This window comes from Macaca mulatta, chromosome 9 (genome assembly GCF_049350105.2).
Source record: "Macaca mulatta isolate MMU2019108-1 chromosome 9, T2T-MMU8v2.0, whole genome shotgun sequence".
Lineage (NCBI taxonomy): Eukaryota > Metazoa > Chordata > Mammalia > Primates > Cercopithecidae > Macaca > Macaca mulatta.
Window position 1 is genome coordinate 125,711,010 of NC_133414.1, and position 21,276 is coordinate 125,732,285.

The following is a 21,276-nucleotide window of genomic DNA, read 5'->3' on the forward strand; positions in this document are numbered from 1 at the left end:
CAGTAGGAGGCTGGTTGAGGCTCAATCTGACTTTTGTACTTTCTCCAGCTGTCACTCAGGCTGAGTAGGCCCTCTCTGTGGCCTGCCAGGCCTAGGCCAGATTAGACAAGCTTGCTTTTTTTTTTTTTTAAGACAGTCTCACTCTGTCACCCAGGCTGAAGTGCAGTGGCACAATCTCAGCTCACTGCAACCTCCACTTCCCAGGTTCAAGTGATTCTTGTGCCTTAGCCACACGAGTAGCTGGGATTACAGGCGCCTGCCACCGTGCCTGGCTAATTTTTGTATTTTTAGTAGAGATGGGTTTTTGCCATGTTGGCCAAACTGGTCTCTAACTCCTGGCCTCAAGTGATCTGCCCACCTCGGCCTCCCAAAATGTTGGGATTACAGGCATGAGCCACCGCGCCCAGCCCACAGATAGGTCTTTTTATAAAGTGTTCCAAGAACAGTGCCCCTGATTTTGAACCTAGCTCAACACCTGCCTCTCTTAAGGTTAACGAGCTTTTCTGTTTCTTTCTCCTCCAACCTCGCTTTATTACTGTGTACACGTGGCAGCTTCCTGGTCCCTCACGGCAATGGTGACTAAGAGCAAGGACTCTGATGTGAGACCGACGCTCTCCTGTCCTGGCTCCAGCATTTTCTAGTTAAGTTATTGTAGACAACTTAATATCTGAAAACATCAGTTTTCTCACCTCTAAAATGGACCTAATCATAACACCTAAATTATGAAGTATTGTGTGCAACAAACAAGACAAAATGCACGCAAAATATTTAGCACAGCTGATGGCACATTGTCAGCTCTAAAGGAATGTGAACTGACATCACAGTTTTCTGCTTCTTAGTTATCTCTTCCTCCTACTCTTGCATCGATCTTTCTCTTTGGATGTGCAAGTCCCAGGAGTAAGGGTTCTTCTTTCCTTGTCTCTGGGGTAAGAGTTAAGGGAATGATGGAATGAAAGGAGGCAAATACTGTGTCCACCCTTCCCACCTGCCATCATCCAGGTTAGTTTCAGGGATCCGGATACAGGCATAAGTAATCCACTATCAGCCGGGACTTTCCCATATGGTCCCCAAATATCCAGCCCGTGCTGGGGCTACCCGTTTCCACATTGCGCCACGGCCCCTCTCTGTGGGTGGACACTGTGGGTCACAAAATGAGTGACTTGCTTCAGATTCCCGAGACCCCCTGACAGGCAGCCCAAGCCGCACATCAGCTTCAGGCTCCCTGAGAGCCCAGCCCAGGAAGTCTCGGCTTTCTTTTTGTTTGGTTTCCCTCCGAGCGCCAGCTCCTAGGAAGGACACGTCTGCCACCTGCTGGCTGTAGGTAGCATGGCACCCGGCTGTTCCTCAGGCTCCAGCTGGAGCCAGGATGTGCAACGCTGGCCCAGGTGCAGATCCTGGAGGGCCCTTCCATGCTGGACCTTGAGGAAGGATGTCCCTCAAAGTCTTCTGCCCACTTCTTAGGGCATGGCCCATCCTATGCAGTTCAAAGAGAAGAATTTGTAGGGAATCTCCTCAGGACTGGGTGGAGACAGGTCTAGACAGACAGGCCCTGCCCTGAGAAAGGCACAGCAGGGAGAAAGGACCAGGACTAAGGCCCAGATGACTGGAGGTGATGAGGGTGAGATTGAAGGAGGGGTAACCTTTGTCCTTGAGGTCTTAGTGTATTAGTCCATTCTCATGCTGCTAATAAAGACATACCCGAGACTGGGTAATTTATAAAGAAAAAGAGGTTTAATAGACTCACAGTTCCACATGGCTGGGGAGGCCTCACAATCATGGCAGAAGGTAAAAGACACGTCTTACATGGTGGCAGGCAAGACAGTGTGTGCAGGGGAACTGCCCTGTATAAAACCATCAGATCTCATAAGACTTAATTACTATCATGAGAACAGCATGGGAAAAACATGCCCCCATGATTCAATTACCTCCCACGTGGTCCCTCCCATGACACATGGGGATTATGGGAGCTACGGTTCAAGATAAGATTTGGGTGGAGACACAGCCAAACCATATTAGGGTCCCCTCATGGCACCTCTTTGGCACTCACCCCCCAGAGACACCCATCTCTGCCAATCCTTGTTCAAGCACCCTAGGTCCAGGAGCACCCCTAAGGCCTGAGCTGCCCTTCCTCTGCCAGGCCTCCCCAGTACCAACCCCCACCCTCAGCCCCAAAACAGAACACCTGTCCCATCTCACTGCCTGCAGAAACAGGGTGTGGGGGAGGTGGTTAGCCAGGAAGTCATTGGACAGAGGCACAGTCCCAGATAACAAATGGCCTCTCTTCCTTTTTTTGCATTCCTTTCCCCTCACCAACATGTTATTTTGTAATTTTTCAAACCTACAGGAAAGTGGGAAGAATCATGCAATGAATATTCTTCATCCAGATAGATGCCACAATTGTTAAAATGTCATTATAGTTGCTGTGTCTCTCATTCTCCTGTGTGTGTATATAGTTGTTTTCTTTGTCTGTTTGTTTGCTGAATCATTTGCAAGTAAATTGCAGATATCACTCTAAATACTTCACCAAGCGTCTCTCTTTTTTTTTTTTTTTTTTTTTTTTCAGACAGAGTCTCTCTCTGTCACCCAGGCTGGAGTGCAGTGGCACAATCTCAGCTCACTGCAAGCTCCGCCTCCCAGGTTCACGCCATTCTCCTGCCTCAGCTTCCCAAGTAGCTGGGACTACAGGCTCCCACCACCACGCCCGGCTAATTTTTTGTATTTTTAGTGGAGACGGGGTTTTACTGTTAGCCAGGATGGTCTTGATCTCCTGACCTCGTGATCTGCCCACCTCAGCCTCCCAATGTGCTGGGATTACAGGCATGAGCCACCACACCTGGCCACCGTCTCTTAAGAATAAGTACATTTTCCTACAGAACTGCAATGCCATTGTTTACTCTCAAGAAAGTCAACATTGACACAATAATACTGTCTAATATGTCTATATTAAAATTTCCCATTTGTTTCAGTGTCTTGGTCCATTTTGTGTTGCTACGAAGGAATACCTGAGCCTGGGTGACGTATTTTTTTTAAAAAGAGGTTTATTTGGCTTGGATTTCTGAGGGCTGGAAAGTCCAGGATTGGGCAGCTGCTTTTGGAAAGGGCCTCAAGCTGCCTCCACTCATGGCAGAAGGGAAAGGGGAGCCAGTGTGCAGAGATCACATGGCAAGAGGGGAAGCAAGAGGGAGAGGTGGAGGTGCCAGGCTCTTTTTAACAACCAGCTCGCCTAGGAACTAATAGAGTGAAATCTTGCTTACCCTGAGGGAGAACACTAATCCATTCGTAATGGATCCACCCCTATGACCCAACATTGAGGCCCCACCTCCAACACTGGGGATCAAATTTCAGCATGAGGTTTGGAGAGGACAAATATCCAAGTCAGCACAAACCACAGCACTCAATGTCCTTTTTGCCATTGTTTTTAAATCCGGGATCCAATTAAGAGTCACACACTGCATTTCGTTGCCATGTCCTTTACTAAAAATACAGTCTTCCCATCTTTTTTTGTCTTTTATGGTGTTGGCATTTTGCTGGAGGCTAGGCTAGGAGTTTTGTAGAATGTCCTGCAATTTGAACCTCACAATTTGGATCTGTCATGTTCCTCATGAATAAATTCAGGGTAAGCATTTTTGCCAAGAATACTATCTGTTGATATTGTACATCCTCAGTACATCGTATTCGGATGCATTATTCTTTTTATTTTTCTTTCCTAATTTATCATCCACCTACTTCCCAAAATCATGTAACGAAGACTACAGTAAAACAGAAAATTAGAAATTCTGCAGAGGGTAGAAGCAGCGAATATACCAAACTGCCTAGCTTGATGTATCTCATTGATCTCAGCTTTCTGGCAGCCAAGACCCAAAGGGAAAGCTGTCTGGTGGTAGAACTCTCATTTCTTTAAATCAGGGTTCAGCAAACTTTGTTTGTGAAGTGTCAGATAATAAATATTTGGGGTCGTACTTTCTCTCTACAAAAGCAGCCATAAACAAACAGGCATGGTTGTTTTCCAGTAAAACTTTATTTACAAAAACACAACTGCTAGACTTGGTCCAAGAGCCCTTTTTTGCTGACCCCTGATGAAAGTGGAAGAGCGTCCTCCAGGTATTAAATGAGTAAAACTTTCTTTTCCGGGCTGAGTACTGTGTATTAAAGGAGCTCTTTATATCATTATTTATTTATTCAGCAAATCTTTTTGAGGAATGCCACGTGCCAAGCTCTATGCTAGGTATGGGGTAATACATCAACGACAAAACAGATAAAATCCCTGCCTTTCTGGAGGACAGAGTCTGATGTGAGAGACAGGTGACATGAAAATAAATAAATGTAAAGCTATGCACTGCAATAAGGATCATGGAGGGAATGAACAAGTGCAGTGGCAGAACAATGGGGACAGGGAAATGTCATATTGATGGGATATTTCAGGCAAGATGACGTTTAAACTGAGACCTAGCCAAGGTCATGGAGGAGGGCTTCCAGGCAGCAACAATTGCCAAGGCCCTGAGGTGGGAGGAGTTTAGCTTGTGCCATTTTGAAGCCAGGTGTGGCTGAAGCTTAGTAAGGGGCAATGGGAGGGAGGGGTATGGGAGGAGGTTTGTAGATCATGGCAGGTGTTTGCATTCTATTCTAAGAAAAATGGGAAGCCACTGGAGAGTTTTAAGCATCTGTTCATCCCCAAATCCCCAGGAACTGTCACCTGAAGAAATCACCTAGATTTCAGCACGAATTCCAAATCCTACCACAGCTACGTGACCTCCAAGTCCAAAGTTTCTCATCTGTAAACAAGGCTGGTGCAAGCCTCTTCATAGCGCTGTTATAAGGATGAAATGCAGCAATGCGTATCAGGCAGGGAGTAGATGAAACTCACTGCAACTGACGAGCACGCCAGTACCTGGGCAGCCGTGTTCCAAAGCAAGGACAGGGGCAGACAAGCAACACGACCCCCTGCTGTGGAGAAGGACAATGCTTCAGTGCTCAGCGTGCATAGGTGGTGGTGGGGGGGGGCATGTATCTTCAAACAGACCCCATCCCCCTCCCTTCAACCTCCATCCCAGCCACAACCATCAGAAAGCACACAGTGCACCTGCACCCCGTACGGTCTCCCCTGGCTGACACCTGAGGATCACGCCCGGCCGAGCCCCGTCTCAACGCTGATCTGCTGTGTTGTTTTGTTTTTCAGTTCTCCCTGATGTCTTTATTGGAAAGCCTGGACCCAGGTGAGTGCGCTGATCTCCTGGGGGCTTCCCACCAATCCCAGGCTGGTTCTGGGCTGGAGAAAAAGAGGCCTAAGTATGGAAGTGTTGGAGGGACCCCAGGGTTCAACTGGTTCCAGGGTGTCACAGGCACCTTTGAGAACTTGCCCTCAAAATGTGTGCACCCATAATGCTTCACACAATTTTGAATTTCCTGTGGACACCACTGAGCACCAGCTCAAAGTCCCAAGGGAAATACTGCCTACGTAGTTAAAACCCTTGATTTTATAAAGAAACTGAGGCCCAGAGAGGGGACGCAACTTACTCCTGGCCACACAGCGAATTGGAGGCTAAAATGAGGTGAAAGGCCAAGGCAAAGCAAGGGTGAGATGGAACAATGCCTGGCTCCAGGCAGGCCAGCCCTGTGCCACACCCATCCGCTCCACCTCTTTCTGTGGAAGGACGGCCTCCAGGCTGACCTGGCCTGGTGATACCGTCTCACCAGCACCTCTGCCATTGTCCCCTCTGCCCAAATGGTTTGCTTCCTCAGGCTGAACGCGTCTACCACCCCGGCGGGTCCTGTATCTTCACACAGGCTCTCTGTCTCACAGACTCGCTCTCCTATCGTCTCCCTTTCCTGTGTCCTCAGCCTTGTGCCCACAGCGTGCACAGGCTAGGCAGGGCCACCCCTTCCACATCATCCACTCCTGGTCCTTTGGCTCTGGGTTCGAGTGTGCCTTTGCAGCGCTGAGCCCCGGGGGAGAAAATTCTGCTCACCACTCCATCTGGCCAGAGGCCAACATCCCCACTGGTAGAGATACAGGCTGGTCACCCACGGAGCGCCGTAGCCAGGCAGACAACACACAGAGGCTGTGGCCACAGCTGAACCTTGAATCAAGGATTTATTTGGCACAAAGATAGCAGTAACTGGGCCAAATTCAGTTTGACAGTCAATATTCTCCAGCAGCAAACCCCTGGATGGGCAGAAAGATAAGGCCAGGTCTTGGTTCTGTCCCAGGTGCTCAGCGGATATTTGTGGAGTTGAGGAGAAATGTATATGGGTATGGCGTGTGGGGTTTTGAGAAAATCTGTGTCTTTCCCCAACACAAAGGCTATTCAATGACACATAGTTCAGTTCCTCCGAAGGCACGTATTTCAGAGAGTTATCCCCTAGCTGACGGCCACACCACCACCCACGCAAGGAGTCCAGGGAGGAGCTGAGACCAAGGGGCTGGAAGGGTGGCCTCTTCCCCAGCCTTGAGCACAAACTGCCCAGGCACCACGGAAGGGGATCCTTGGGTCTGATTTTCAGGGATACTGGGCTGTAGAAGCTATGGGGTGACACAGTGGAAGAGAAAGAAGTGCAGAAGACTCAAAGGCCCCTGACTTTACTGCCAGCTGCCAGAAGGTTGTAAGATACATCTTCAGTGAGTTCATGACACCCTGGAATTGTGCAGTGAACAACTCGAACAACTGTAAGCAGTGGCCCTACTGAACAGAGACCACGGAAAGGGAGTGGAGTTAGCCTATGTGCCCATAGATTTATAGCTTTAATCAAACAGACTGGGAGCCACAGGGTCAGATTTGATCTGCCAACAGGAAGAACTTTCTCACCATCAGAGTTGTCCAGAAATCTGAATGGACCATTGGTTTCTCAGGAGGTAATGAGTTTCCCATCACTGGAGACTTTTAAAGCACAGGCTGAAAAACCACTTATAGGGAGTGAAGAGTATTGAATTTAGCTCTCAAGAGACTGGGCCCTGCAAGAACTCTGCCAACAGCTTCAGACAGTTTGGTGTATGAATGAACGGACCCCGAAGCAGACTGCTCCTGGGATCCAGAGTCCATCTCGAGGTGTCATAGCCTCCGAGGAATGGGCTGAGATGTAGATGTTGGGCCTTTTTGCAAAGAGGAGATTCAGGTTAAAAACATCCCTGTTCAGTATCTGACTTAACCTTTCAAAAGGGTTGTGCTTTGATGGTATTTGTCAGCTCCCTGCTGCCTCTAGACAATAGTGTGGCGAAGGAGACTCCATGCTCGTGCCCATGGACAAGCTGCTTCTTTGGTTGGTCTCGCTGGAGACAGCGCACGGTGAGGGCCTTGCTGGAGCAGAAGGTGCCCAGTCCACAGTCCCCAATGGGTGGTGGAGGAGGTAGCCAGCAAACAGCACAACTGCCCATCTCCCCAAAGCAGGTGCCACGACAGCCAGCAGGCCTGTGGAAATGCCTCTTCAAAGCTGGCTTGGCTCTGCCCAGCAATGCAGGCTGAGCCCATCCATCAGCTGTCCTACTGCCTGCCAGCGAGAGTCTCTGCTGGGCCTGCCCCGCCAGCCAGATTGGAAGCGTCAAATGCAGGCCGACAGGGCTGGGGTTTGGAGGAGGCCCTCAGAGGAGCCGTCTGTGCCACAGTGATGGATGACGCCAACAGGGGCGACATTCCGGAGAGTTTGATTCCGTTCCACACATCTGGCAAGCTCCTTAACCAGAGCAGCTGCAAAACCCCCATCGCAGGAACTCTGAGCATTTTCTGAGAGACCCTGAACGTGGACAGAGTTAATCCTGGTCAAGGGACCCGGAACATGAGCTTAAGAAGGTTTCCCAATGCATGTTACTTCCTGAAAGCTAAAACCCATGGAGTTTCATGAAACCCAAACCTATAAGAGGTTCCAGGATCATAAAAAGGCAAATAAGACTTGGAGTTAGGTAGACCTGGGTTATGATGTCATCTCCTTGGGCCTTCATTTTTCCTTATCTGCAAAATAGGACCTATGCCATAGGGTTGCTTTAGGGTGAAGTAAGATTGTGGGCAACCACATTTATTTAGTTTAGTGTCTGATACTTAGAAAATACTCAGTACATTATAACCTATTATTAGGATAATTTGGCTTAACTCAGGATACTCTCATGATCCTTCATGATAATTTCTAGAAACAGACTCTGAAAACTAGACAAACCCACAAGAATTTCTTTTTATTCTTGATAGAAAATGCTCGAACACCTGCCCCTTTCTTTCCCAAAGCTCTTCCCTTTTCTGTAGCCTAGAGAAACTTACAAATAATCTATGTTTAAACCTGAACTGTTTTTCTACAATCTACCATGTATGTCAGGCTGCTGTGCCTCTCTCCCCGGGAAAATATGTGGACGAGTTTCTAGATTTCTACAGAGTTCATCAGGTATTTTCTTTGCCAAGTACATTTGACCCATTTCTCACACAGTTTCTTACTGAAATTCCCTATTTGCTCTGCTTTAAGCAGGCACCATCTTTATGGCCAGTAAAGCTGCATGCAGGCCAATCAGAAGGCAGAAAGGCTTGACCACTAAGGGAAAAATAAATCTGTCAATCACATACATTAACTACAGGTAGGGCTTTGTGCTGGGCACTCTGGGGCTAAAAGAGGAATGGAAATGGCCCTTCCTCTTAAGAAACTCTCTAGTTGGAGGAAACAAATAAGATAGACCAAATACCCAAGATAGAGGTGCCATCTGAGATCCAGCTATGACACTTAAAACTCTCCAGCCAACTGGGCCACAGAGGAATGCTCTTGTATCTAAAATTCTCAGCCCATTAGCAATCTAATATCAATCAAGTCCTGTGTGTCAGTTTGTTATTATTGCATAATACACTACCCCAGACTTAGTAGCTTAAACCACTGACCATGTATTTAGGTCACAATTCTTTGGGTTGACAATCTTGGCTGGGTTCAGCTGGGCAGTTCTTCTGGGCTGCGTCAGGCTCAGTTGATCCTGACTGGGCTTGCTCATGTGTCTGCAGAAGCTGGCAGATTGGCTGGCATCTTATCTTGCTGAATATTGACTGGGCTTTCTTATGTGTCTGAGGCCTCAGCTAGGACCACTAGGCCAGCTGTTGTCCACGTGTTCTCATACGCTCTTGCAGAATAGGCCGAACTGTTCACATGGCAGTCACATGGGTCCAGGATCCGGAGAGAGAGAGAGAGTCAAGAGAGAGCAAGACTTCTTGGGGCCCAGGCTCTGAGCTGGCACACCATCCTTCCATCACACATGCTATTGGCCAAAGCATGTCCTAAGGCCAACCCAGAACCAAGGGCAGGGAAACTGACTCAATCTCTTGGTGGGAGAAACTGAAAAGTCACATTGCAAAGGGTATGGGTACAGGGAGGGGTGGATAATCAAGGGCTATTTTTGTCGTCAGATTGGCTCATACCAAGGCAGAGTTTCACTGTGGAACTTGAGGGCACCAGGCCTAGACTTGGTCACTTCTAGCTCCCTCACCTCTTCACTGCTCTTTAATCTCCTTCCTTAGCTGGCTTTCATCCCCTACCCAACCTTGACTGGAGGCTTCCTTGAGGACAAGGCCACATCCTACTCTTATTTGTATAACTCTCCACCATTCCCAATGCCATCCTGCACCTGGCATAACACTTGGTCCATTGTAGGTTCACAAGACAAGTTACTTATGCAGACAATAGGATTAAGTGCCAACATAATGGGAAAGACAAAATAAGGTTTAAGCCTGGAAGTGGAGAAACCCTCCCAGATGATGCTCTGATAAAGCACCTTCAAATCACATGGCAGCCCATCCCAAATGGAAAGGATCTTGGTGACTTTCCTTGCATATCCACTGGCTAGTTGGCTTCTTCCACCCTGGCTATCTGGGGCCACTGAGCTCTGCTGGCTCTATCCATCTCCACTGAGGCCCACTAGAGAATAGGAAGCCTTTCTTAGCAGGAATATGATTCAAAGCCTATGTATTTTATTTCTTCTTTGGCTTCACTGAGAGGTGAGCAGACCTTGTTAATAGGTCTGGATTCAAGTCAAAATCCTCTAACAGACATTTCATTCATCCCTCGTCACCTGGAAAAGTCACACCATACCATCTACATTAGAATCTTCCCCCATTTCTAAATATCTGCAAAAGAAGTAATTCTTAATGGCCTTGTCAAGATTAGCCGATCTGACTGCCAACCTGTGGGAGAGATGGGAGAAATTACAGAAGCAACCTAAAGGACACTTATCTATAAACGCCTGTTGGAAAAACAAAAATAAACTCTCCAAAGAAAAAGAAATAACTAAGCAATGCAATCATCTCATTACCAAACCCCATTGTCTCTCCTAAATGTCAGTTTGAAATCTTTCATGTCAAACTCAGAAAAACATTTTTTTTTCTCACTTTCTCCCTCTCTTTCTCTGCTTTATCACGCTAGATGGAGGAAAACTTTATTTGCTCCAGGAAGACAATGGCCTTATCTTCAACCTGGATCCTCAGCCCTAAAAAGGTGGCCTCCCCTGGGAGCATTTTCATAGTGGGGAAAAGCAGTTCAGGAGAAATAATGAGCAAGCCAAGGGAGTCTTGACTTGACACTGTGATAAATGAGGTGAAACTTTGGCAAGAAACCAGTGTTGGCGTATTCAAAAAAGAAATAAAAAGCTAGTTCCATTTTAATGGGAAATATAAAACAGCCATTGTGCAAAAGTCGATTTTTCAAAAGCCAGAGAGATAAAGACTCTAACAGAATGACTGAGAGACGAGTAAGATAATGTGGTTGATAATCAGGCTTAGGTAAAGTGCCATCCTCCAAGCCATCAGCTGGCTCCGTAGGAGTGCCTTTTCAAGTCAGCTATCTGCATCTGCTCCCGCCTCATTATCATATGCATCTCTGGACAGCTTCCTTGCAGCTTCAACTTGCCGACTTGCCATACTCCCGCCGGCTGGAGAGAGCAAAGTCAACCTGACTTTCTTCAAATCCCAAACTTCCACGGACCTACCAGCCACAGAGCTACCAGGATCTCCCCACAAGGCCCCAGAGAGCAAAGAGCTTGCGTCCAGCTAACCTTACACATACCTGTTTTTTCCCCAATGACCAGTCTAGTGTAAGGTTTACAACCATAGGCAAGATCCATAAACTTTTACAAGGTTATCCGTGGGAAATTCCTAATGGGCAGGCTGGATACTCAATGGGGATGGTGGGACACATTTTCCCAAGGGTAAGTGTGGGAGTATCCGAGGCCATGTAAGGCACCAGTTGAAACAGTTGAGTGCTGCAGTTGAACTAGTGAGATTTAGGGGTTACATGGAGACAAACTGCCATAGTTCATATCCTGCCCTTTAGTAGCTATGTGACCTTGGCCGAGTTACTCAATCTCTGTCAGCCTCAGGTTTCTCAACTCAGAGTGAACAGTACACCTCCTAGATTTTTATGAAAATGAAGTTAGATGGTGCATGTGAAGTGCTTAGCACAGGGCATGGTACATAGTAAAGGCTCAATAAATGTTATCTGTTAAAATGACTCTGTAGATACTGCTTGGGAGTAGTTTGATGCCATGATCAAAAGGAAAATGATGAGTTTTCTTTGATTTCATTCAACTTGGTGACAAATGAAGTCCCATCAAGAAATATTATTCACAGGATAAGCCAACCAGGCACTCAAGTATAGTGTAATCTGACCCCGGGCAGACCCCATGTAAGACCCTGTAGATGTGCTAGGTCCCAGTCCTCTTCCTGCTGTTCAAAGATGAGAAAACCAAGACTCGATAATACAGTTGGCTTATCCAAGGTCAAGGGAGTAGAAAGCTGGGACTTGGCTTCTTCTCTTCACTTCCAATCAGGTGCTCATGACCCTGCTAAATGTCAACACCACCTTGCCTGGTCATAACATCCCCCAAGTGAAAAGATGCAAAGCCTGAGCCCTCCTTTCCACTCCCCTCACTGTGCAGAACTGGAGAGACACATGATTCCTCCTGCAGGACTTTGAATTCTTTGGGGAAAAGGTGTCCAACTAAATAAAATGCTGACCTATTTAAGTAGAATGATTAGGATTTCTTCTGTCCTGTTACCACCGTGCAGACTGGACCCCTGACCAGTATGACTACAGCTACGAGGATTATAATCCGGAAGAGAATACCAGTAGCACACTTACCCACCCTGAGAATCCTGACTGGTACTACACTGAGGACCAAGCCGGTAGGTACCAAATCTCTTTCAGGGACTCTCCTGGGAGAAGGACAGAGGGGAGTGTACATGGAACCACATGCAAGAGCCTCTCTCTCCTCCTCTCTGACCAGCATTGTAAAATAGCTATGGAAGAAATTATGTGGACTGGCTTTTTTTCTGTTAGATTCATATGCTGTGAGGACTGGGGAGGTTCTTAGAGACCATCTCCCCTACCCTCAAATGGCAGATGAGGTAAGTGAGGCTAAGAGAGGAGCTGACTTGGCCAAGGTCATGCAGCAAGTTAATGCAGCATTGTCCGGGTTTCCTGATGCTGTGAATAGCAGCTGTGTTCAAAATCATTCCCATAGCTTAGATTACAGGTCAGACCCTAAGGATGCAGGAAGTCCATGTCAGCCTTGAGCACCAGACTATAGCATGTACACATTCAGCTTTGGGACTTTCCTTCCCTCCTGCCTTTGCCAGGACTTTTCCTTCCCCTTCAACTTTTTCTTTCTCCCTTCACTCTTTAGAAGCTTTCCACAGTTGTTAGATTGTGTGTGTGTGTGCATGTGTGTGTGTATTCACACACACGTGCTCCTACCACACTTGTTTTTATTTTCGTGGCTTCTTAACCCCAGCAATGGGACAGAAAAGAAAATAAGAAGCTGGGTCCAAGCAATGCCATGTGACTAAACGAGGAGAAGGAATGGAAAGCACTTAGCAGCTGGAATAAAAGCTGTGTAACTGTGCAAAGTGGCCTGGAAGGCAGGGCCAAGATACAGGGCATGGGGGAACATCAGAAGGGACCATCAAAACAAGAGCAGGGCCCAGGGATCCTAGTTCCTGAACCAAAGAACAATGTGTGTGAACAGAAGGATAAAGAATTCCCCAAGGGAAGATCCATTCAGACAACCATGAAAGCCACAGGCACAGATGAAATATGACAAAATCTAACTGAACAAGTAGTTGAAGAAAGATGAAGGCCACTGGGTCATTTCCTCCTCGCCGCCAATTCTTCTGTCACCCTCTTGCCTTTGGTCTTCTCTCCTGATGTTCAGAAAGCTTGCGTTTCATTAGGGGTGGGTTTTCTTTCCCCACTCCTGACCTCCACCCCTGGGCACTGGAAGTAGGGGAGGTCTTCAGGCTTGTGAAATACCTTCAGCATCAGAGACAGACCCTGTGGCACTCCCAGCAAGACTGGGAGGAGAAAAACACTGATGAGGGAAAAGGGGAGTTTCTCAATGAGAAAGGCCCCGTCCAAAGCCAGGCCGAGGGGAGACAGTCGTGGTTCCTTCTCGCCTCTCTTCTCACTAACCTGAATCCCTTTCTCTGGTCAGGTGACTGCAATTTTCCTTGCTGTTTAAGGACAATGTATGTTTTCCTGCTTTCCCCAGTTTCTGGTTTGGTAGTTACTCTCTCATTTGGGGCAGGAGACTGAAATTAGATGAAAAAGTGGGGGGCTTCTCACCTGCCATTCCTTACCGGCATTGCCTTCTTGTCATGTGTCTTAGATCCGTGCCAGCCCAACCCCTGTGAACACGGTGGGGACTGCCTCGTTCACGGGAGGACCTTCACCTGCAGCTGCCTGGCCCCTTTCTCTGGGAATAAGTGTCAGAAAGGTGGGTGCATCATCACTAGATCCACTCTTTCCTCTGAGTTAAACAAGAAGTGGTCCTTTCTGTGTGAGAAATCACTGTGTGATGCCATGGAAAAGATTATAACTGCAAATACTGTATCATGCATAGTGGATTCCTCTGCAGGGTCCCAGGTGGCCTCTCACTGGATCCTCACCCCTGCACTGTGAGATGGAACTAGTACATCCATTCTCCAGATGGGAAGATTGAGGGTGAGAAGGGATAAGAGCTGGACTCTAACCAAGATGTATTCCAAACTCAGGACTTCGTGCTTAGAGTGTTTCGTCTAACTGCAGCAGAGCACTGTTGTCCTCAAATGGGAGAGCAGGGAGGATCTCAGGGCACATGAGACCCAACCCAGTCAGAGAAAGGGAACCCAGAGAGTGAGGGCATTTGATCAAGGTCACACAGCTAGCTAAGTGTAGAGCAGAAATTAGAGCCCTCGTGCCTGACTTCTGGACCATGCTCTTTCATTCTGCCATCCTCACTGTATCTGCTGTTAGTGAACTCTTGTGGGCATAACATGAGGCCGTGGAATAAAGCTTCAAGAATAGGACTCCTAGGGGCTAATTGTACCCCTAGAGAAAATCTGGATTCAGGCTGCTCTAGCAACCATCTTACTTGGTGGAGGGCAAAGGGGGTCTTAGGTGTACATATGGCTTTGTGGTTGACTTCTTCCCTTGGTGCCCTCTTCACTTATTCTTTTCATTTTCAATCCTGCAATTTCTTCAATAAATTTTTCAGGATGGTTGAGAATATCGAGTATAAACACAGTGTCTGGGCTTACTCAACTTCTCAGAAAAGTAACAAAACTGTAAAAGGACTCTGAAGTTAGCTAGAAAATGGAGAGACTAAAATTGCAGCTCTGTTTGTTGAAGGTGTAACAATTATCAAAGTTTTTATTAAGATAGAAAAATTAAGACTATGGGCACGGGAAACAACGTGGGAGACAATCCGCCATGACCCCAAAATTAGACAGAAGCCTTGTCCTGGCGTACCCTAGTGTTTCAGGACCACGGACAAGGCTACAAACCCTGTCAGTCACCCCACCCCAAACATCGTATTGTACATGTATCCCTCTAAGGAAAATGTGCCCCAAAGAGTGTCTTATGTTTTGCCCCCACTTCTCTATGGATCTCCTACAGTGCAAAACACATGCAAGGACAACCCATGTGGCCGGGGCCAATGTCTCATTACCCAGAGTCCTCCCTACTACCGCTGTGTCTGCAAACACCCTTACACAGGCCCCAGCTGCTCCCAAGGTAAGTGGTGGAGGCCCCTTCGACGCTAGGCTCTCTGTGCCCTATTTTTTACCTGCACCCTTCTGCAAGGAAGGCCAGATGCACCTCATGTTTTTGTGGCAGGCATCCGAGATGGTCCTTTTCCCTAGGATTTCTAAAGATTAATTATTCCTGGATTGACTCAATTCAGTGGGAGTTGACTGGTCTGTGTCCCTTCCCATCCAAAAAGAATCATCTTGAAACTCACTTCTTCCAGGAAGTAGACCCTGATCTATTCCTGAGGGGGACCAAGTAGGGGAATGAATACATATCGAGTCCCTGCTATGAGGCAGGCATTGTCTCAGGAAACATACGCTCTCTTTTGCATTCTCCAAAAACACCTCAAGGAAGGGTTTTACAGATGAAGAGCCTGAAATGTAGACAGGTGAACTCATTTGCTCATGGCCACTTGGGTATCAGCAGGCAGAGCTCTACCTAGCTCTACCTAGCTCAGACGGGGCCCAGCACTGCTCCAACCATGCTTCTTCGTTTTCTTACTGAGTAACCCATCTACTTAAGTTCACTTAGTCTTGGCCTCCAGCCATATTGCTTCATCCACGTTAGCTCATGTTCTTAAGGCTTCTGTGTACATTTACTAGAGTATCAGTGGATCTGTCTTTCCCCTCTGGTGACCCACCTTTCGTGAAAGGATGGACACCAGTAGAATGCCACCAATGTCTCCTTGTCATCTCAGACGTGGGCTGCAACTCCTTCTGAAGAGCGTTCCTGGCCCCATTCCTTTGTTCACAGTGGTTCCTGTGTGCAGGCCAAACCCCTGCCAGAATAGTGGTACCTGCTCCCGGCATAAGCGGAGATCCAAGTTCACCTGTGCCTGTCCTGACCAGTTCAAGGGGAAATTCTGTGAAATAGGTATGGGTCTCTGCCACCACCTCATCAGGGCCACAAGTGAGGCCTCTGGAACCCTTTTCTCTCTGGGTTTTGTTGCCAGAATGTGGTTCAAATCAAGTTTCCCAAACTCTACTATTGCCTCAGCCTTCTCGCCTAAGGGGATAGGGTGTGTCTGGCTTCTTGTAAAGAAACTAATAAACTGGGGCATAGTGTGGGCAAGTCAAACCACCTGGGCATCCCTAGGCCTTAGCCCACCTTCCATCAGTTCTTGTGTGAGCCAGAATTAAAGAACTAAGCTCCCACACCCTACAACCACTATATTTCATATTTTAAGCAGGATTAGATGTGGGACATTCAACACTTTTTTTTTTTTTTTCTGGAATTTGTGGTGAAATCCCAGGGCGATAAATATGCAGGTCCAGTTCTCTCACCACTTGACATACCCACCAAGCCCTTTTTGGGAGCAGCACGCCAGTGGCTGTTGGTTCTCACATTGCTACCTGCTCTCTCGGAGGTTCTGATGACTGCTATGTTGGCGATGGCTACTCTTACCGAGGGAAAATGAATAGGACAGTCAACCAGCATGCATGCCTTTACTGGAATTCCCACCTCCTCTTGCAGGAGAATTACAACATGTTTATGGAGGATGCTGAAACCCATGGGATTGGGGAGCACAATTTCTGCAGGTAAGTTACCTTATTCATGCTCAGTTGATTTTGGTCACTTATTTTAAAACAGATCACTGAAACTCATCAGCCTCCTTTCTAGGAAGATTTTCTTACTCAGGATAGACGATGTTATGCTGCCATAGTAAACAACTGCCAAATCTCCCTGGCTCAAATACATCAAAGTCTATTTCCGGGTCGGTCACTGTGGTTCATGCCTGTAATCATAGCACAGGCATATGATTTGGAGGCTGAGGCAGGCAGATTGCTTGAGCCCAAGAGTTCGAGACCAGCCTGGACAAAATGGCAAAGCTCCGTCTCTACCAAAAAAAAAAAAAAAAAAAAAATAGCTGAATGTGGTGGTCAGCACCTGCAGCCCCAGCTAATCAGGAGGCTGACATGGGAGGATCATCTGAACCCAGGAGGTTGAGGCTGCAGTGAACCACAGCACTCCAGCCTGGGTGACAAAGTGAGACCCTGTCTCAAAAAAAAAAAAAAAAAGAAAAGAAAAGAAAAAAGTCTATTTCTTACTAATGTTCCAAGTATCATGTGGGTTGGTAGTGGTGATGGTAGGGGATTCAGCTCCACAGGGTTACTCAAATACTCCGGATTGGCAAGAAGAGACTGGGTTTTTCACTACTTCAGCCTAGAAGGGACACATCCTCTCCCCACACATACTTTGTTGGTCAGAAATAATCACATGAGCCCACATAACTTCCAGACAGAGACGGAGAAGAGCAAGTGGAATGTCTGTCGAAGGTGATGGTCTCTAACCCAGAGATGTTCAGGCTTTCCCATGTGAGGGTAATGCCACCACTCTCCCTGGTGGTGATCTAGTTTCCTTCTTCCTTTTCTGCTGCCTCCAGGCCGCTCCATTGTCCTCCTGCCACTACCCTTTGTCTAGCCAAGGCCAATGAGTCAGATGAGTTACAGATTAAGGGGAGGAGGTCTTTGTGTGGTTTTGAACTGGCTTCATAAATAAGGATTTTTTTTTCTTTTTTCTTTACTTTTCTTTTTTTTCTTTTGTCACCCAGGCTAGAGTGTAGTGGCACCATCTCAGCTCACTGCAACCTTTGCCTCCCAGGTTCAAGCGATTCTCCAGCCTCAGCCTCCCAAGCAGCTGGGATTACAGGCACACACCACCAGACCTGGCTAATTTTTGTATTTTTAGTAGAGATGGGGTTCACCATCTTGGCCAGCCTGGTCTTGAACTCCTGACCTCATGATCCACCTGCCTTGGCCTCCCAAAGTGCTAGGATTACAAGCATGAGCCACCGCACTTGGCCATGAAGTTTTTTTTTTGTTTTTGTTTTTTCACAAAACACTAGTACCTTCCACTTTATCTCACCTTGAGCTGTTCCCTTTGTGTAGCTGTCTTTGGGGGTGGCGGGGAGGGGGATCTCTTGGCAGCCTTTCTCAGAGGATTCCCATACACAGAATTCAAAGGCTCAGGCAGAGGAACCCAACTCTCACCATGTTTATGTGATGATTTTACTCTCCTGACGTGGAAAGGTCTTCAACAGGGATCTCATTTCTTTTCCTACGAATAATTTGATACGTCCTGTGGATCTGGCATGAGACTTGGGACTGCTTCCTCGTCCTTGAGATTTTCCTCTGGAAGTCAAGGTTTTGCCAAAAAACTATAAACACCCTTCTGTGCTAAGGTTTTATAACCTGTTGGAGGAATCAAAGAAATGTGGTCCCGGGGGAGCACAAAAGCCTGGCACCTTCTTATGCAAAGGTTCTTTAATAAGATCCAGTGGGTTCACCAAGCCTTGACTCTGAGTTGTTTTGTTTTGTATTTTAGAAACCCAGACGCGGACGAAAAGCCCTGGTGCTTTATCAGAGTTAGCAATGACAAGGTGAAATGGGAATACTGTGATGTCTCAGCCTGCGCAGCCCAAGGTAAAGGTCATGGCTGTTCAGACGCCCACGGGGTGGGGGGATGGAGATTTGTAGGGAGATGTCCCGGGCACCTGGTCCCTCCCTCACCCCATTCTTCCTCCACACTTGCTTTACCAATTCACAGCCCACTGCCAGCCCAACTGCCCAACCGTCTGCACCCACCAGGATGCCAAGCAGGTCTGGATACCTTTGTGGGTTCAGGTCAGGTAGTCCAACCCTAAACTCATGGTTTCTGACTCCAAATCAGTGCCCTCAACAGATATTTACCCATCTCTTGCTGTTTGCCAGCCACTGTGCTGGGCCCTGGGTGTACAATGGTGATCAAACTGGCTGGGCCCCCATAGCCTCTCAGGATACAAAGCATCCAAATTCCAGCCTCACAGTCTTCCTGGCCATCTGCCCTGGCCCCGCTCTGTGCCCACATCTGGAACAATGTGCCCTTTCACCCTGACCAGTGGGATTCCCTCCCTGAGCAGTTTCACATATGCGCCTCTGATCTTATGGTCGCTTCTGTCTATAACGCTCCATCCCATATCTGTTCTTGTGCATATACAACTATTCTTTGAGAACCAACTCAAATATCCCCTTCTCCAGGAAGTCCTCCTTGATTTCTCAAGTAAAATGTTATCTCTGCCTCCTTACAAATCCCAAGGAACTGAACGAGGCACCACCTATACAACATTTACTTCTCTCTCCTTTTGTATCACAGTCATCTGTGCAAATGTTTTATCTCACCTATTCTAGTTCATCTGAATACCCTCCCCTCTACCCTGAAAAAGCCTCCACAATTGTAATTGTGCACTAATAATGAAAGGCACAGTGATCATGCACACTTATAATTGTGGGGCCTTTGTCAATGTAAATACCCAGTGATGGATTTGTATATTTACATAAACATAATGTATGTGTGTACATGTCAATCTTAGGAGTCACATACTTTGAAATGGAAGAAAAAAATCTGCATTGTTAATTCTACAGACTTGCTTTATGTTGCGCAATGTATTCTACAAATATCAACTGTGCACCTACTGTATGCCCACCCTGTGTGCACCGGTGCAGTCTCTCAGCTCTGGACCCCTGCTCAGCTGCTGGGCTCAGAGTCATACCTCTGCCTGAGCCCTGCTGAGGAACTGGAGGGAGGCTGAATGGCACAATTTGTCTTTCTTGTGTCCCACAGACATTGCCTACCCAGAGGAAATCCCCACTGAGCCATCAACCAAGCTTCTGGGGTTTGACTCCTGCGGAAAGACTGAGATAGCAGAGAGGAAGATCAAGAGAATCTATGGAGGCTTTAAGAGCACGGCGGGCAAGCACCCATGGCAGGCGTCCCTCCAGTCCTCGCTGCCTCTGACCGTGTCCATGCCCCAGGGCCACTTCTGTGGAGGGGCGCTGATCCACCCCTGCTGGGTGCTCACTGCTGCCCACTGCACCGAGTAGGTGCTGGCTGGGACAGGGACCAGGGTGGCTTGAGTGCCTGGGGGTGCTCTTCCCTTCCCCTCTGAGCAGCGTCTTGGTAGCTCTGGCAGGATTAGGGGTTCTGATCTGTTCAAGGGCAAAAGAATGGCTCCTGAAAGCCAGAGGGAAAATAGCTACCATATCTGGAATGTTTACCGTGGGCACAGCATTTATTAAATGACATTTAATCCTCAAAGCTGTCTGCTGGAGGACAAGCTGAGGAAGGTCAGGGATTTTTATCTGTTTTATTAATTGTGGGATCTCCAGTGTCTTGAGTGTGCCTTCGTACATAGCAAGTGCTGAGGAAATATTTGTGGAGGAAAAGATTGTTATTCCCTTTTTGTAAGTGAGGATCTTGAACCTTGGGATTCTGCCTTTACCTTGCCTAAAGTCGTATGGAAGGTTAAGTGGACAAGTAAGATGGAAATCCCATTCTATCTACTTCTTTGACTTCTTTTGTCCTGCCCTGAACAGAGGAAAGCATGCTCCTCTGTCTGATGCCATCACCAATGACCCTTCTGAGTCAGGTGTCTTCATCCATGCCTCTTGTGTGCCTTAGAGAGGCAAGTAACTTCTGGGGAGCTGAAGAGTCACCCCCTTCTGAGCTCCCTATGCTCATGGTCAGGGCTGGTCCAACAAAGCCTGGGTTTTGGAAGTGGTCACGAAGGTCTTCCAGTTCACCTTGTAGTAAATGATTTCTCTGAGCTTCTAGGAGGTGCTCCCCAAGAGAGGTCAAGCAGGCAGACATTAGCACCTGCCAATGGATTTTAGAAGACTGGTTCAAGATGGCAATGGCTGTTTCTCTGGAAGGCCTAGGGACAATGGGAGGTCTCCCATGAGAAGTGAGTAAAAGTTATAGCTTACATTTGGAGCTTGCTTGTGTTAATAAAAGCACTTCCCTTACATAATCTTATTTGGATCCCACCACAGCAGAGTCCTGTGAGTGAGACAAGGGTTACAGATGAGGAGGCTGAGTCTGCAGAAGGTCAGATTTGCCAAAGGCCACACAGCTGAGCAGAAGCAGAGCCTTCCTGACCATCTCATTTTCCCTTGCAGCATAAAAACCAGACATCTAAAGGTAGTGCTAGGGGACCAGGACCTGAAGAAAGAAGAATTTCACGAGCAGAGCTTTAGGGTGGAGAAGATATTCAAGTACACCCACTACAATGAAAGAGACGAGATTCCCCACAATGATATTGGCAAGTTCCTCTTTCATGGCTCTCCTGAGGGTCTTGTCCTGGGTGGATTTCTCTATGAACGGAAAGCTGAAGTTTGGTTCTAGTAGGTGCTCTTGATTGTTTTTGGTCCCTGTGGACCCTGTGAAGTCGGGAACGTGTTCCAGAGCTTTTTAGTTTTTGAGGGTATGTGTAAATGTGGATAATGCGCATAT

General features: G+C 47.4%; 1 protein-coding gene across 4 annotated transcripts in view; it reads left to right on the forward strand.

Annotated features, from left to right (window-relative positions):
* Positions 1-21,276, forward strand: part of HABP2 (hyaluronan binding protein 2) — a 39,088-nt gene that overhangs the window by 11,828 nt on the left and 5,984 nt on the right. For 2 of the 4 annotated variants that reach the window (XM_028826876.2, XM_001090138.5), the window contains exons 2-10: positions 5,177-5,213; positions 12,012-12,128; positions 13,610-13,717; positions 14,878-14,994; positions 15,763-15,882; positions 16,376-16,547; positions 18,334-18,431; positions 19,609-19,864; positions 20,943-21,085. In XM_028826876.2, coding sequence (XP_028682709.1) covers positions 5,186-5,213; positions 12,012-12,128; positions 13,610-13,717; positions 14,878-14,994; positions 15,763-15,882; positions 16,376-16,547; positions 18,334-18,431; positions 19,609-19,864; positions 20,943-21,085 — 1,159 coding nt within the window. In that variant the 5' untranslated portion in view covers positions 5,177-5,185. The remainder of the gene's footprint in view (positions 1-5,176; positions 5,214-12,011; positions 12,129-13,609; positions 13,718-14,877; positions 14,995-15,762; positions 15,883-16,375; positions 16,548-18,333; positions 18,432-19,608; positions 19,865-20,942; positions 21,086-21,276) is intronic. The other 2 variants (XM_077947541.1, XM_028826878.2) reach the window with 1 other exon arrangement.